The sequence below is a fragment of the Mytilus trossulus genome, chromosome 1, assembly GCF_036588685.1.
Source record: "Mytilus trossulus isolate FHL-02 chromosome 1, PNRI_Mtr1.1.1.hap1, whole genome shotgun sequence".
NCBI lineage: Eukaryota > Metazoa > Mollusca > Bivalvia > Mytilida > Mytilidae > Mytilus > Mytilus trossulus.
The window spans coordinates 58,234,642-58,252,694 of NC_086373.1; the positions used below are offsets into that span (position 1 = coordinate 58,234,642).

Here is an 18,053-nt window from a genome sequence, read left to right on the forward strand (position 1 = left end):
CAAGCTTAAAGATTATTTTACATACTGTAAATGACCCTAGTTAAATAAACTTTTGTTTTTTTAGTATTTTTACAACACTGGGTCAACTGCATCTTAACCTATTGTAAAGCTGTCCATCAAGGCATTCCAAAGATCTTGTTTGTTGCTACACATAAAGACAAAATACAAAAGGTAGGTGACCTATTGTGAAATGGTTCATAAATACCAGCCTTCTATACATATTGTATTTGTTGTTTTCTGAAACAATTGTGCTCAAAATTAACAGAAGCTAGTTACAATTTATTACAAAAGATAGAAGAATGTTTTTTAGCAATAAGAAATTAGATACAGAGGCAGCATATTGATCAAAAGACAAAAAAAAACTACAACAGTAAACAGGCAATTAAACTCAGAGATAAACAACATGCATTACACAGAAAAAAAGAAGTCATCCAATTCTGCTCGATATATGACACACATGATTATATTTATGTAAAATTCTATTGATGAATTATATCAATTAATAAGAAATTGTGGATTATAGATTTAAGAAAAATTTACAGTCTGATTACGTGGTACACAAGACATGTATCCAAAGTAAATTTGAGAGCTTGTTTTTCATTTTATTTTTAGCTCACCTGGCCCAAAGGTCCAAGTGAGCTTTTCTCATCACTTGGCGTCCGTCGTCCGTCGTTGTTAACAAAAAACTTCTTCTCTGAAACTACTGGGCCAAATTTAACCAAACTTGGCCACATTCATCATTGGGGTATCTAGTTTACAATTTGTGTCCGGTGACCAGCCAAACCAACCAAGATGGCGTCATGGCTAAAAATAGATCATAGGGGTCAAATGTATATTTTGGCTTATTAGTCTGAAACCAAAGCATTTAGAGCAAATCTGACAATAATATTTTGTTTCTAAAAAGAGGGAGAGAAGTTGTCTAAAAATTAGAATGACAAGCACAAGAAGACATTAAAGTCATTTAATTTTGAAGAATTTGTAAATTAACTTCTTGAATGAGTTTTTGAAGCAACCAAAATGTTTTGCATAGAAAGACCTGCAAATTAATCAACAGTATTGAAATCATCAATTGACCCTTTAAAGGAGTTATTGCCCTTGAAAGATCTTTTTAACAACAAATTTAAATATCTATTTTAATTACTGGCATCTTACAATATTCTTCAGAAGACCTAGTCCTAATATTCCTTGTTTCATTCTACTAATTACTTATGGCTGTAATTAGTTGTAACATTCATATTACATCAAATATATATATATATATATATATATAATGATATCTCTCATTGTTCCAATTATGTTTAAGGTAACTGAAATATAAATTTTAATTTTGAATGATTGGCGAACGTTGTTTCTTTTATCAGCTCATAAACATAATTTTGTCATGTGACCGTGACGGCATCAAGGTTTTTTATGGTATACTCCGGTTTAAAATGGAATTTCGAATTGAATAATTAGAAATGACTGCATTTAATATTTTGTCTGTCTATTGGAAATAACATAACACATGTGATGAACACTTTAAAATAACCTGCTAAGCATGTTATTCAGTCTGCACCACTATTTTGAGGTTATTTCGTCATAAACAGAAAAAATATTAGTCATTCCTTAAATATTTTTTGAATTGGCACTTACTCTACTTTTGAATTCAGTTATGAAAATTAAGTAAAAAAATACATTTTTTTTCATGGATCAAGTATGTATCACGTTTGGTTAGTTGAAAAACTAACAATTGTTAAAACATAGTTAAATTTAAAATATTCTTCGTCAGTAATGTTATATCCATATATTAAATGTTTTAATTTTGTCTTTAAGATTATTTTACTCCTTTTTGAAAGTTCACTTATTTCATTCCAATTTTTTTTAATTAAGGATAACGTATTAACATGATAAAGAAGTCATCGTCATCTTGGTCTTATGTTCAATTTCAACCTGAACGAATGTTTCTTTGCAGGTAGACTATGTTGTAGTTATTTCCATGTAAAAGTGTTCGATTTAGATGACACATTCTATATTATTGGGGGACCCACCTCTTTGAAATAAAATTCAGACGCAAAATGTCCTATGACATGTTGACAAAAAATTACTTTTATTATTGTCATAATTGAGAATCTTGGTATCATTTTACTGAAATGACATTAAAACGTTCAGCTGATTTTTAAGAGTGAAATGTAAGCCCTTAAATGAGTTACCCCTGGACTAGCATATTACGTAATAACTGTTTAATGTATCTAAGGTTGCAGTCTTGTAATTGACTGCTCCACAGGCTTACATGCAAAACATCTGATCTTTAAAAATAAAAAAATAAAAAATGCTACATAGAAAAAAAAATCATGTTCATATCATGTTTGTACTAATGTCAAATTGTGATTTAATCGACAAAATGGGGTCTTGCCACGAAAAATAAAAAGTTACGCAGTCTTTAAGTCAAAACATTTTTTTTCTACTGACTGTTTGCTATTTTTTACTAGGCCTCACCACTTTCAGTTAACATGATATCCTTCCACTTTCCTGGATTGATATCCACAAAAGATTCAAGGTTTTTTTTAAAGTCTATATTTATGTTACAATTCTGCATAATCAAACAGAAAAAATTGAGTTCAGAAAAAAAAATCAGAAAAAAATGCAATATTTTGTTCCTCCATGTTTTGACATGCATCGGAAACTGGAGTTGTAATACAAGACTGGTACCTTAAGTATTAACCGTTTACGCGTATAAAACAACCAATATTGGTTTATGTAGTAAATCTGTATTTTTTTATAGGAGAAAATTGAGACACAGCGTAACAATTTATATAAAGGAATAGAAAAGTTATTCAAAGACCACGAAGGACGACATCATCTGGTACTTGATAAACACATATTCGTCAATGCAACAGACAAAACAGATTCAGAGATTGATATCCTAAAGAAAACCATCTCAGATCTTACGTTCGAACATCCATGCTGGGGTGAGCCAATGCCAAATGCTTGTGTCCCCCTTGAACTTGAGATTGCTGAGCTGGTAGCTAGAGGGAAACAAATATTGTCAATGGGGGAACTTGACGAATTAAATAAATTAAGCAAGGTGTCCGTTCTGTTTCCTGAGGAGCTAAGCGAGTTTCTTCATTTCCAACACTCTCTAGGAAAGATAGTATACTTTGATACCCCACAGTTGAGAGGTTTTGTGATAATCAGCCCACTACTTCTGGTGGAAGTAATGAGATCTTTTGTGACAGGTATTTTATTATATAATTTCCATTTGATATATTTGTTCAATAAAGTTATAATTTATTATACCCCACGCAACGGGTTGCGGAGGGTATAATGTTTTTGACCCGTCCGTCCGTCCGTCAGTCCGTCCGTCAGGCCGTCCGTCAGTCCTTTTCTCGTCATCGCAACTCCTCTCAAACCACACAACAGAATTTCACGAAACCTTTTCAGATAATAAGGACATACTATGTAGTTGTGCATATCGACGGGAAATTGCGATTCAATTTTTTTTCTAGGAGTTACGCCTCTTTGAACTTATTCACTTTAATTTACTACTGCAACAGTTTGTCATCGCAACTCCTCTCAAACCACACAACAGAATTTCACGAAACCTTTTCAGATAATAAGGACATACTATGTAGTTGTGCATATCGACGGGAAATTGCGATTCAATTTTTTTTTCTAGGAGTTACGCCTCTTTGAACTTATTCACTTTAATTTACTACTGCAACAGTTTGTCATCGCAACTCCTCTCAAACCACACAACAGAATTTCACGAAACCTTTTCAGATAATAAGGACATACTATGAAGTTGTGCATATCGACGGGAAATTGCGATTCAATTTTTTTTCTAGGAGTTACGCCTCTTTGAACTTATTTACTTTATTGTAAAACTGCAACAGTTTGTCATCGCAACTCCTCTCAAACCACACAACAGAATTTCACGAAACCTTTTCAGATATTAAAGGACATACTATGTTGTTCTATGTAGTTGTGCATATCGACGGGAAATTGCGTTTCAATTTTTTATCTAGGAGTTACGCCTCTTTGCACTTATTTACTTTAATGTACTACTGCAACAGTTTGTCATCGCAACCCCTCTCAAACCACACAACAGAATTTCACGAAACCTTTTCAGATAATAAGGACATACTATGTTGTTCTATGTAGTTGTGCATATCGACGGGAAATTGCGATTCAATTTTTTTTCTAGGAGTTACGTCCCTTTGAACTTATTTACTTTAATGTACTACTGCAACAGTTTGTCATCGCAACTCCTCTCAAACCACACAACAGAATTTCACGAAACCTTTTCAGATAGTAAGGACATACTATGTAGTTGTGCATATCGACGGGAAATTGCGTTACATTTTTTTTATCTAGGAGTTACGCCTCTTTGAACTTATTTACTTTAATGTACTACTGCAACAGTTTGTCATCGCAACCCCTCTCAAACCACACAACAGAATTTCACGAAACCTTTTCAGATAATAAGGACATACTATGTTTTTCTATGTAGTTGTGCATATCGACGGGAAATTGCGATTCAATTTTTTTTCTAGGAGTTACGTCCCTTTGAACTTATTTACTTTAATGTACTACTGCAACAGTTTGTCATCGCAACTCCTCTCAAACCACACAACAGAATTTCACGAAACCTTTTCAGATAGTAAGGACATACTATGTAGTTGTGCATATCGACGGGAAATTGCGTTTCAATTTTTTATCTAGGAGTTACGCCTCTTTGAACTTATTTACTTTAATGTACTACTGCAACAGTTTGTCATCGCAACCCCTCTCAATCCACACAACAGAATTTCACGAAACCTTTTCAGATAATAAGGACATACTATGTTTTTCTATGTAGTTATGCATATCGACGGAAAATTGTGATTCAATTTTTTTTCTAGGAGTTACGTCCCTTTGAACTTATTTACTTTAATGTACTACTGCAACAGTTTGTCATCGCAACCCCTCTCAAACCACACAACAGAATTTCACGAAAACTTTTCAGATAAGAAGGACATACTATGAAGTTGTGCATATCGACGGGAAATTGCGTTTCAATTTTTTTTCTAGGAGTTACGCCTCTTTGAACTTATTTACTTTATTGTAAAACTGCAACAGTTTGTCATCGCAACTCCTCTCAAACCACACAACAGAATTTCACGAAACCTTTTCAGATATTAAAGGACATACTATGTTGTTCTATGTAGTTGTGCATATCGACGGGAAATTGCGTTTCATTTTTTTTATCTAGGAGTTACGCCTCTTTGAACTTATTTACTTTAATGTACTACTGCAACAGTTTGTCATCGCAACCCCTCTCAAACCACACAACAGAATTTCACGAAACCTTTTCAGATAATAAGGACATACTATGTTGTTCTATGTAGTTGTGCATATCGACGGGAAATTGCGATTCAATTTTTTTTCTAGGAGTTACGTCCCTTTGAACTTATTTACTTTAATGTACTACTGCAACAGTTTGTCATCGCAACTCCTCTCAAACCACACAACAGAATTTCACGAAACCTTTTCAGATAGTAAGGACATACTATGTAGTTGTGCATATCGACGGGAAATTGCGTTTCAATTTTTTATCTAGGCGTTACGCCTCTTTGAACTTATTTACTTTAATGTACTACTGCAACAGTTTGTCATCGCAACCCCTCTCAAACCACACAACAGAATTTCACGAAACCTTTTCAGATAATAAGGACATACTATAATGTTCTATGTAGTTGTGTATATCGACGGGAAATTGCGATTCAATTTTTTTTCTAGGAGTTACGTCCCTTTGAACTTATTTACTTCAATGTACTACTGCAACAGTTTGTCATCGCAACTCCTCTCAAACCACACAACAGAATTTCACGAAACCTTTTCAGATAGTAAGGACATACTATGTAGTTGTGCATATCGACGGGAAATTGCGTTTCAATTTTTTTTCTAGGAGTTACGCCTCTTTGAACTTATTTACTTTAATGTACTACTGCAACAGTTTGTCATCGCAACCCCTCTCAAACCACACAACAGAATTTCACGAAACCTTTTCAGATAATAAGGACATACTATGTTGTTCTATGTAGTTGTGCATATCGACGGGAAATTGCGATTCAATTTTTTTTCTAGGAGTTACGTCCCTTTGAACTTATTTACTTTAATGTTCTACTGCAACAGTTTGTCATCGCAACTCCTCTCAAACCACACAACAGAATTTCACGAAACCTTTTCAGATAGTAAGGACATACTATGTAGTTGTGCATATCCACGGGAAATTGCGATTCAATTTTTTTTCTAGGAGTTCGCCTCTTTGAACTTATTTACTTTAATTTACTACTGCAACAGTTTGTCATCGCAACTCCTCTCAAACCACACAACAGAATTTCACGAAACCTTTTCAGATAATAAGGACATACTATGTAGTTGTGCATATTGACGGGAAATTGCGTTTCAATTTTTTTTCTAGGAGTTACGCCTCTTTGAACTTATTTCCTTTAATGTACTACTGCAACAGTTTGTCATCGCAACCCTATCAAACCACACAACATAATTTTATGAAACTTTGTAGACATTAAGGAAATACTATGCAGATTTGCATATTGACAGGAAATTATGATGCAATTTGTTTTTCTTACACATATTTTATTTCTCCAATGACAATGTGGGACGTGGGGTATGTGAGCGTGCTCACTAAGGTTCCTTAATTGAATATGATAAAAGAGGGACGAAAGATACCTAAGGGACAGTCAAACTCGTAAATCTAAAACAAACTGACAACGCCATGGCTAAAAATGAAAAAGACAAACAGAAAAACAATAGGACACATGACACAACATAGAAAACTAAAGAATAAACAACACGAACCCCAAAAACTATGCGAAATAAGTCCTGAAATGTGGATGCACGTACACTTTATGCATGAGGAGTAACTTAAACATATTTAAGTTCTTGTCACAATGGTCCCGCTTTCATGTTTCAAGTACCAATCATTTGGTATCCAGATATGGTTTCAATACGAACAAAAAAAAACAGCATAGAAAGCTGGAGATTGTGCTACACAAACCAAACTAAAAACTGAGAGGGATTTCGTGTGCTGCAAGTAAGTGAACATGGCCAAAAACTGTCCATCCGCTGTTGACACCGGTTTAAAATCAACATGATAGGAATAGACTCTCCAAATGGTAAATAAGGCCTATGGTATAATTGTGAAAATATTAAGTGAACTTTAGATTAATTAATTTTTATGAATAACAATTTTGTTGATTGATAAAATTTGTAGTTTTGTTTATTTGTTTTCGTAGATTTATCAATGTTTCTACACAAGCCTTAAGAAAATTCGCACTTCATTGAATATTTTTTTCATGAATTATTTATACCGACGAAATGCATAAACATTTGTATATAATGAATAATTTTTATCCTCAGTATATAACTATAAGCTATAGATAAGAGTAAATGCAGGATGAATATCATTTTTTCGACAGCAACCCAATAAAATAAAGTTACAAACACATTTAGAGACGAAAAAATTGTATCTTTTTTTATATTTTTAAAGTGTCCACAAGTGGTATGATTTCAAAATTGAACGATTAATCTTTGTAGATTTTTTAAACTGATCATATTCGCACTGTGCATCAATGTAGATGTGCATATAACTTTTTGTTGTTGAAAACTCGGTAAACTTATTAAATTTGTTTCCAATTACAAATACTTTGCAAAAGAAAAAATCCAATAGTGTTGGTAGGAGGTCAATATTTTGAAGTTTTATCGCATACATTGTCAATGAAATTTTGCATAGTTGTTGTGCATAATATGAAATTATGTATGCAAAAAGTTTTGCGAAAAATCACTAATAAGTAATATATGTTTGTGCTCGGATTTCAATGAAAACCGTTTTGCTGGTTGAACAGTCTGCTTCAAATTGATATCTGCTTTAAACAAACGAATTCTGGCAATAAAAGTAATTTTATAAGGGGTCGTCTAAAAAGCACATTTTTAAAAAGAAACTACTTTCTTTGCAAAAATGTCAATGTAAATATATCTGTTGATACTCTCAATTCATTTCATATGTTTAAAATCATCATATGTATGGAAAGTATACTTGAGTATACTGCCAGATTATATCCAAAATCATAGTCACTTCAGATTTTATTAAACTTAATATTTAATATTTACTAAGGATTTTTTTTTATCATTTTTTTTTTCACTTTTGTTCACACACTTATGTAACTTGACACGTATGTATATATGTGATGGTATCAAATGTGTTTGTTATTTGATTATGTACTACATACGAAAATGTGCTAGCAGGGACCAACCTGGCATTGTCATTGTTCTAGTTATATCCATCTCTGCATTAATTGTTGCAAATAAATTTAAACGTTATCTTTGTACTTTGTAGGAAATAGTGTACTGAAATTAGTTTACATGATAGGCTACTAATAATAGCAGACCATCTAAACTTTCTTCTTTCAATTTATTTTACAGACATAACCTTTTGGCCAAACAAAGGTCACATAAGAAATACATTTGAAAAGATGTCCGAAAATGGAATAATTAAAAGAAAAGATCTATATCATATTTGGAAGCAAACGCACTTCGATAAAATATTACCTTATAAAGAGTTCATATTTGATATGCTCACCCATCTTGATATCATATCAGAGCAGCGTAGATATGATATTGATACAGGGAGGCGGCTACCAGTGGAAAACTTCTTTGTTCCCTGTATGCTAACACAAAGAAATGAAACAAGTTTCATGACAAAGGAATGCACACCAGAGAAAGCTATCAATCTTGCATTTAGGTTTAAAGGGACAATTATACCACCTGCCTTGCCAAATCGTCTTATCAGCGCATGCCTCAGTATGTGGACCGTGAAGACTTATGGAGGGAAACAACTCTTGTTTTCAGGATTCATTGGATTATCATTTGATAAGGCACATGATATTGTGGTATGCGTTGAAGGCAACAAGATTCTGCTTTACATAGTCCATCAAACTTCTAACGGACTTATCGTACCAGATATTGCCACTGGAATCAAGGAAACCATGTTTACTGCATTAGAGAGAATTTCAGAGTTTTACCAATCAGCAATTCATGCCTCCCCTTACAGTCAAAAGCTACCATTCCACATTGAATATTCATGCTCGGAGTTGGAGTGTTTCATCACAGAAGAGGCAGCATTGACAACTGATGAATGGATCTGTGATAAACATAGGCTTTTACATACTAAAGAAAAGTGGAATATTTGGAATCAAAAGCAGGTATATATAAAATGAGATAATTCAAAATATGTTTTAAATCTTTAGTTGAAGACAATGTAAGATAAGGAACATATTATGTACTGATCAAGATAGGCAAGAAAAAACAAACTGATTTTTGATAACAAAAACCCATTAAAACGACATTCGATGTAGAGGTCAGAATAGGTAAGAAAGAAACTGTCTTGTTGATAACAGTTTAAGAAGGACCTTACTTAAAACATCTTGTAAACAATTTAGACTTAAAAAAATATCTGTGTGAATATCTTCATCTGGATTTAGAAAACTGAATGCTATAAAAGAAATTGACATGTCTGTATATTCTTTCAAAAATCATATATACCAAAGTGATATATACATATATCAGTGTAAGGAAAACCGACAACACCGTGCAATAAAATTACCAAAAAAGGAAAAAAAATCACCGTATAAAAGAAACATTACACAGAAAACCAAGGAATGAGCTGAATCAATCCTGATACATTATATCGAAAATTTATAATTTAAATACACTTTTTAGTTTGATATAAAACAAATATGAGAATTTGGGTGAAATAGATGTGATGATTTTGACATCTAATTCCCATTAAATGTATTAAATGCATTACGATTTGTCTATCTTTTTGCTGAGAACAGTACAATCAGCACTTCTGATCGGAACAACCAGGGCAGAAATCATCTTATAACCAATTTTGAGAATCGTATATTTATTTTGAGCAATATTTTCTTTCAGAGAAAGGAACATTGTGAAGAGAACTGTCAAGGTAAATATCTTAAATGAGATAACCTTAAACTGTTTATTACTGTTGATTACTCCAGAGGTGATGAGTATTAATAAAGTTATTTGTTCTTCAATCCTCAAATAGGCAAACAGTTTTGTACGCAGGGAATTAATTATACTTGGTAAACATCTTCAAGTTTGGCATCATTATAATTCGTTTTGGCAATGCATATTTATCCAAGCACCAAGCGAGCATATACTCCATCTTTCACTTAATACATTGAGTTCACTGTAATATTATCAATTATTCTTTTATACTCATTTAGGTTTAAATGAGGGTGCCTTGGGTCAGAAACCAACTGATATCGAACTTCAACGGTTTGTTTCACCATGTGATGTTACTACAGTATACGAATTAGCCATACATCTTGGTATGACTTTAAAGGAGTGGGAAGAGCTCAGAGAAAATTATGATCGGATTGAGATTGTTAAATGTAGAATATTGGTAAACTGGAGAGATAGATATAAGGGAAAATTTAGCGACATCGAAAAAGCTTTAAGCGATATGAAATGCAATCTCCATATGCTTTGTCGGGTAAGTATCTGGATATTAAGTACCCTAGCTGTTAATTTGAATAATTGTGTAGAAGTCATATTTTGGATTATTTGATTTCTGAGATGAAAGTGCCGATAGTTAACACAAAAAATGGTAAATTGACCAAAATATAAACTTGATTAGGGACTTTACTATCGGATTTTCCTCGGAGTGCAGTATTTTTGTTATTTTACCTTTTTCAAGATTCTCCTTAACTAAAATCAAAATAATTTTTTACAACTTTTTTAATTAGCAGGGTAAATTGATGACACAGTGCGATTAAATACCTTTCTTACTTGTGTTGTCAAATTAATATCATTGAAGCAAGACTTAATTTATAAAATTTAAACTTGAATATATCTTTGCTCGCCAAATAAATTGCAATCAAGTATTACCTTATGTTTACCTCACCTAGGCCACAGGGCCATCGAGCTTTTCTAATCCATTGTCGTCCGAGGTCCGTCGTCGTCTGTCGTCGATAACTTTTACAAAAATCCTCTCTGGAATAAATTTAATTTAACTTGGCAACAATCATCATTGATGTATTTTGTTTAAAAATTGTGTCCGATGACCCAGCCCGATAACCAAGATGGCTGACATGGCAAAAAAAAGTATATAGGGTAAAATGCAGTTTTTTTGCTCATATCTCTGAAAGCAAAGCATTAAGAGCAAGTCTGACATAATAAAATTGTTCATTTGGTCTAAATATATCTGCCCTCAAATGTTTAGACCATTCAGGCAATCGGTTGTTGGGTTGCTCCCCCTGAATTGGCAATTTTAAGAAAATTTTACAGCTTTTGGTTATTATCTGGAATATTATTATAGATAAAGATAAACTGTAAACAGCAATAATGACATTAAAGTAAGATCTTAAAATAAGTAAACATGACCTGTTGTTTTTTTTATTATTAATTACTTATACTGAACAATGTTGTCAACTGTCATCCGAATATGATATGGACACACAGTGTCAAAATATGACATACCAAAATAAACATTTATTTTGTTAAAAAAACCCAACACCATAATATTTATTATTCAAAATATACTATAACGGAATATAATTTATTTGATATTGGTTTAATTGTCTGTGACAGACAGTCCGTGGTTCTGCTGTTCTGATTTTGTGTGCTATTCTATGTTGGTTTACGTGTTGTTTTTATTCTGTTGTTAGAATGTCGATATGTACTATTGAATGGTTTATTTGTGTATGTCTTTGTCCTGAATGTTCTTGCATATATTTGTACTCCATTCCTGTCATGTAACGTTGTCATTTTAGTGTTATATTTAACATTGCCATAAAAGCGCGAGGTTTGGTAAGCTACAAAACCAGGTTCAACCCATCATTTTTTTCTCATGTACTGTACCAAGTCAGGAAGTTCACAGTTGTTATCCTAAAATTCGCTTCTTTGTGTGTTGCATAGTCGTTTTTTCCCACTTTATTAAGTCTTTCCACTTTTCTGTGGAAAGACTTATTGTTTTTGTTCTGATTATTATTAATTTTTTTTTCCGCCACATTTTGTTCTTGCGATAAATGTTGGTTTCGCAATATGTCGCTTAGATATTTCTCATATGGTATCGTATAGTTTATGCGCTTTTAAATTTTACCCTGCTAAGGCGAACCATTTTCTTTGTAAGAGTTATCTCCCTATTCACTGTTTACCATCTGTGTGCATCTCCTTTGTAACAAAAAAAGATAACGACAAAATTCTTTTTACAAATTGTTCGTTACATCCTCAGTATTTTTTGGCGTATTTGGATCGAAGCGGTTCGATGAAATTTTATAGGAGTTATCTACCTTTACTGAATAAATTTGTCGGTATGTTTTTTTAACTCTCAAACAGTTAACCGTATAACCCTGGAATGTTTTCATTTGAGTCCCCTAGGTCCTAACTTAGAAAATGAGGTCAAAGTCAAAGGTCAAGGTCAAGTTCTCAATTGTGACTTTTGCTTGTTTTTGCATTTTCTCTGACACTTTGAGAGATACATATAAAAGAACAAGTGCAAAATGTCTGCCTCATTGTAATCAAGATATGCTACATTTAGTCTTATACAATTAGATGGCATCTTATAGGAGTTGTTGCCCCTGAAATGTCTTGATATGAGGTTATTTGATTATAACTTCAACTAAGTTCATTATAAAGACATTTGACCTTATACAAACGGTTAAGTGACAAATGACCTTGAAAAATGGCTACCGGAAGTGACCTTGAGAAAACCGGAAGTAGCTTTTTTTGCAGTTTTTTCACATACAAGTTCTCAGGATCCATATATTTTGTCATAAAGATACATAAACTGATTACTGAAGACTAAAAATGACTTCCAACAAACCGGAAGTAACCAAGTATCTCCCATTCTACATGCAAAAGTATACAGAAACTATATATTTTTGGATCAGTGTGAAAGAAGCTATCATATGAGACCGGGAGTAGCATATTATCTCCCTTAAATCACTAAAAAAGATAATTAAACCATTATTTATCTTACAGTATGAAGAAACTACCTTCTTATCCAAATTTCTTTGTTGTGGAAAGACTTTCAATTGTTCTCTGAACAATTGGTTTTTAATTGTTTCTGTTTTTTTTTCTTTTCTTAAAGTTGATAGATCTCCCTAGGTTTTAGTTTGTAACCCGGATTTAGTTTCTCTGAATCGGTTTATGACTTTCGAATAGCAGTATACTACTGTTGCATTTATTTAATGTCATATGTTCCGATACTTATTTGACAAGTTATATTATTTCCTTGCTGTGTAAATATTTCTTGTTGAATGAATTATTGATCTTGATAATTCTCTGATAGAGAATATAAAAGTTTATCTGTTGAAGCTTGTAACATGTTTTTCCTTTTGGATTATACAGAATAACTCTGAAAAATGTCTATATCGATATGAAAAAATGTTCTTGGCCGTGTACGCATTAAGAATAACTTGAAGTGATGATAGTATCTTTGACACGTAAACTAAACTGTACAACGTTACCTTTAATAAAAACATTTCTAGTTTAAGGCTTTTGAGGACATACATTCAAAAGTAAATATGGGCCGTGTACAGGTTAACCTTGCAGATGATTAAGAAATCCATTATATAAGAAGAATTTAACGAGATAAAATTAAACCTATCACCAAAAGAGGTACCTATCCGTATGAGCATTCAAATTGTTGCAGCATGAATTGTCAAATTACATATACATAACAGCTATAGTTTTCTGTCAATGAGATCCTTAAAATTTCTATGTAAAAAAAAACAATAGTTTATTTATTATAAAAAAATATTCCAGTAAATACCAATACTGAAAAATTACTCACTGTGTAAGGGCATTGGGAAATAACTACTATTTACCGTTAATGATAAACAACTGAGGGACGCATTTTAAATTCATTTGATCAGTAAATAAAAAGCTGTAGCAAACCTTTTTGAGAAATAGGTTATATCAAAATAAAATAAGGAGACGTGCAAATTAAACAACGATCCCCCAGAGACCAAATGATATAGTTGTAAGCACATAAGGCCATTGCATAACCTCTAATGATGTAGTTTGGTTTTATAGTGATAAAACACTGTAATATATAGGCTCATAAAGCAATTCAGTCAACATTTCCCAAGGATAATTTTAAACCCACTAAACAACTTACATATTTTTTACAATAGAAATAATTTGGTTGATATTGAACAAAAAAATCTTCACATGCAGGTTTTGCTCAGTTTTGCTCAGTATTAGTACATTTTAATAGATGAATGCACTGCTTTTTATGTAATACTGACTTTGAATGAAACCAAGTTATAATAAATTACATTTGCGACGAGGTTTCAGAGTCATCGGCCATCAACTTCCTGTTGAATGAATACTTAAATACCATAGATATAAAGCCGTGTTTGCAATTGTTGTCACATATTCTTCAAAGAGTACAAATGAAAGCGGGTTGAAATTTGTGATATGTTTTAAGGTTAACATACTAACATTTGTGCCGCGGTTTTAGACTCACTGTGCATCTTTGTTCTGTTTACCGAATACAAATATGTTTTTAACATATAAGTCATGTTTGTCATTTTCGTCGCATATTTCTCAGAAACTTCAAATCAGAGCCTCCTGAATTTGTTATATGACTTCATGTCAGCATGCACAACCGTATGACGCATTTCTATTTCATCGTTCATGGACTACTTCTACATTCTAAAGATAATAGCCAACTATCGTTATACTTTACTAAGGAACAACATTTTTCAGAGCTTTCTGAACTGTTTTACATGATGTCATTTTAGTTTGCTATGCTGTGTGACACGGTGTTAGTTTCGTCATCTTCCTGTTTAGCGAACTATTATATAACTAAAACACATGCTTAAAAATATCACCCTTTCTATATACGGAGCTACTTATGAAACCTTCCTTAATTTTGTTGGCAGGCTTCATGGAAATTGCTTTGTCTTGTAATAGGTTCTTTGAATAATTTATTTAAAAAAAACGTAACTAGCTAATTTATAACAAAACAATTTACGTAATTTACGACAGACATGCAGCAAAGATAATCACTGAAATATAAGCTCATGACTTGGGACAGGAACATAAAGATTTGTTTTGTTCAACCTTACCCAATCAAAAAGCACAATTTAAGAACAATCTATAAAAATCAGTTGGAAAGAAACATCTATAGCATGTTGAGTATGATTCAATGAAACAATGGTTCAAGTGTGAGTTTAGTACACACCACAGTGGTATCATGCTACACTGTGTAGTAGTCCTATGCAACTTACGTCCTTAAATAATTGTACGTAAGTATAATATCAGAATATATTACGGATTACAAATGTGTCGAAGTTTGTGATTGGATAACAACACAGAGATGTCAGTATATATTTAGGAAACTGCCGGGGTATATACGACGTTTTTTTTATCCCCAATTGGAACCTCATAAACGTCATCATTAAACCGGTAACTATGTGACGTAGTCAAAAGCCATCAGAATGGCAAAGGCTCACAGAGGGAAAATTATAACTTGCTTCAGTCAATAATACATTTTTGATACAAAATCACACGATATACACTTTTAATACTTAAATTTAATGTTAAAAGTGTTATTATAAATTATTACATACACGATAAAATTATTTTCACAGCAAATTAGAAAATCTTTCACGTATGCTAAACATATCAGGTTGGGTTTTTCAACTGATATGTATTGTCAACAAATACCTGCACTGGCAAATAACATTAAGTCAGGGGTAATCCGTAATATATGTGTAATTCAGGTTTCAGAAAGGGTATATACTGTGACATTCCCGGCTTAGGTCTTATATCCCCTTCGCCTTCGGCTCAGGGGATATAAACTCTAAGCCAGAAATGTCACAGTATATGCCCTGTCTGAGACCTGAATAACATATTACATTATGTATACTTAAGTTAGATATATGTTTGAAAGCAACCCAATGACACTGAAACTAATAAGATTTGTTTCATTTTATGTTAAATAATCATTGCAGGTAAAAAGAATCAGAATAGAACGATGCCGTACGTATATTTCTATTTATATTAAACAATAGATAATTACTGATGTTTAAATGTCATCAGGTCATTAACGTATATAAAAGAACTTGTAACAGTAACAATGGTTCATCTATTGTAACTAGTGCAAGGTATATGTGTTCTTTTATAGTTAAACATAACTTATCAATAACATATAACCAGTGAAACACATTTTGGTTTTTACAACAAGTTACCGTGTCTCTTCGATAATTAGTTCATATGATATGTTATAGAACACACTTCACTTTTTTATTTATTTTTGAGAATTTAAAAATTTTATCCATTGGATCAGGCCACTTCAGTAGTCTTTTCATATTTATTCACATTGAGTTTTATTTTGCAAGAACTCGTGCATTTATGATTAAATGTTTCTAAGGCGAAAAATTGCAGTCTTTCATCTTACTGCAGAGTCATGTTTAATATACATGTGCTTGCTAATTATTACAGACAGCAGGGAGGAATACATGGATTTCATTCCAACCGATGAAATACTAGATGAACTGGCACAAGTAATAGGTGTAGTATCCTTCCAACTGGGTGTAGAATTAGGGTTATCGATCACATCACTAGACATAATACAGCACAACAATGGACGGGATTTAGTGGCACAATGTAAAGCGATATTATTTGAATGGCGAAAAGATCTAAGAGTAAGACCAACCATAGAAGTGTTACACAATGCTTTGGTTAATGTCGGGAAAGGTTCTCAGTGTTTAGAGGAGATAATTAAAAGTAAAGGAGTGAAGAAATATACCCTTGAAGAGGAGGAAGTTGAAGTGGAGAAAAAAGGAAAAGAAAAAACATTCTTGAAAAAAATGAATCCTTTTAAGAAGAAGAAAAAGCACCAAAACTGTTAAGCTGGTGTTATATAACCAAAAGCTTACACCATCATAATCCTTTTCTTTGTAAATGTAGGGGAATTTGAACCATTAATAATGTGGTTTTCGTCCTCTTGTATTATCATTCAACAGAATTAAAAGAACTAAACTGGTTATTCATACCGTGCATTTCAATTATTTAGTGAAATCACGAGGCGAATAACACAACAAAGACAAAATAGAACTGTTAATCTGTAATAATTGTATATTGACACTAATTTATCCCTTCATGATATTTAACTGAAGTGTTATGAAATAATTCAGTTATAATCATATTTTGTTTAATTTCCTTTAAATCCAACATCATACATACATGTAACACTACAGGTAAATTCTTTAAAAATTGAAGGAGTAGCCAAAGTACAAACTTTTCTGGAATAGGATCATCCCGTCACTAGTTATTTGAGCTACTAACATTCAATTTTCAGATTTGATATATATACATTCTTTCAAAGAGTGCATGTTATTAAAAAAAAGAATGCAATATTTTCTACTTTTTAATAAAACCAATTCTTTCGGTGTGGAAAGAGATCAGTTTATGAACAAGTCCAGACCAAACTGAAACATAAACGTCATTTGTACTTTGCAATCGAACACTATCCATGCTTTGAAATCTATCTAAGTAGTTATTTTTAGAATATCTAGTGAAAATACAATGGCAATAATAGGTATGACGGACAGAGGTTTTCTTAAACTTTGATAGACCAATTTTTAAACATTATTTTTTTTCCTTTTCAAATGAAGCTTTCAAAAGAGGAACGAAAGATACCAGAGGGGCAGTTAAACTCAGATTGAAAATAAACTGACAACACCATGGCTAAAAAAAACCGCAGACAAACAGACAAATAATAGTATACAAGACACAGTATAGAAAACTAAAGACTAAGCAATACGAACCCACCAACAATTGGGGGTGATCTCAGGTTCTCCGGAAGGGTAAGCAGATCTTGCTCCACATGTGGCACCCATCATGTTGCTTGCGTTATTACAAATCCGGTTACTAGTGTAATTCGATAGGTCACATTAGTAGAAAGGAAAGGGTATTGTAGTTACGATATAAGGAACATATCCGATATCTTCTGCGCAACGGTTTTTCCATAACGG

General features: G+C 32.5%; 1 protein-coding gene across 1 annotated transcript in view; it reads left to right on the plus strand.

The window, feature by feature from the left end:
* LOC134681339 (uncharacterized) overlaps positions 1-17,434 on the plus strand; it is a 33,994-nt gene extending 16,560 nt beyond the window's left edge. The window contains exons 15-21 of the mRNA XM_063540962.1: positions 65-171; positions 2,762-3,215; positions 8,464-9,242; positions 9,973-10,003; positions 10,287-10,555; positions 16,029-16,056; positions 16,519-17,434. Coding sequence (XP_063397032.1) covers positions 65-171; positions 2,762-3,215; positions 8,464-9,242; positions 9,973-10,003; positions 10,287-10,555; positions 16,029-16,056; positions 16,519-16,928 — 2,078 coding nt within the window. The 3' untranslated portion in view covers positions 16,929-17,434. The remainder of the gene's footprint in view (positions 1-64; positions 172-2,761; positions 3,216-8,463; positions 9,243-9,972; positions 10,004-10,286; positions 10,556-16,028; positions 16,057-16,518) is intronic.
* Positions 17,435-18,053: the final 619 nt, after the last annotated feature.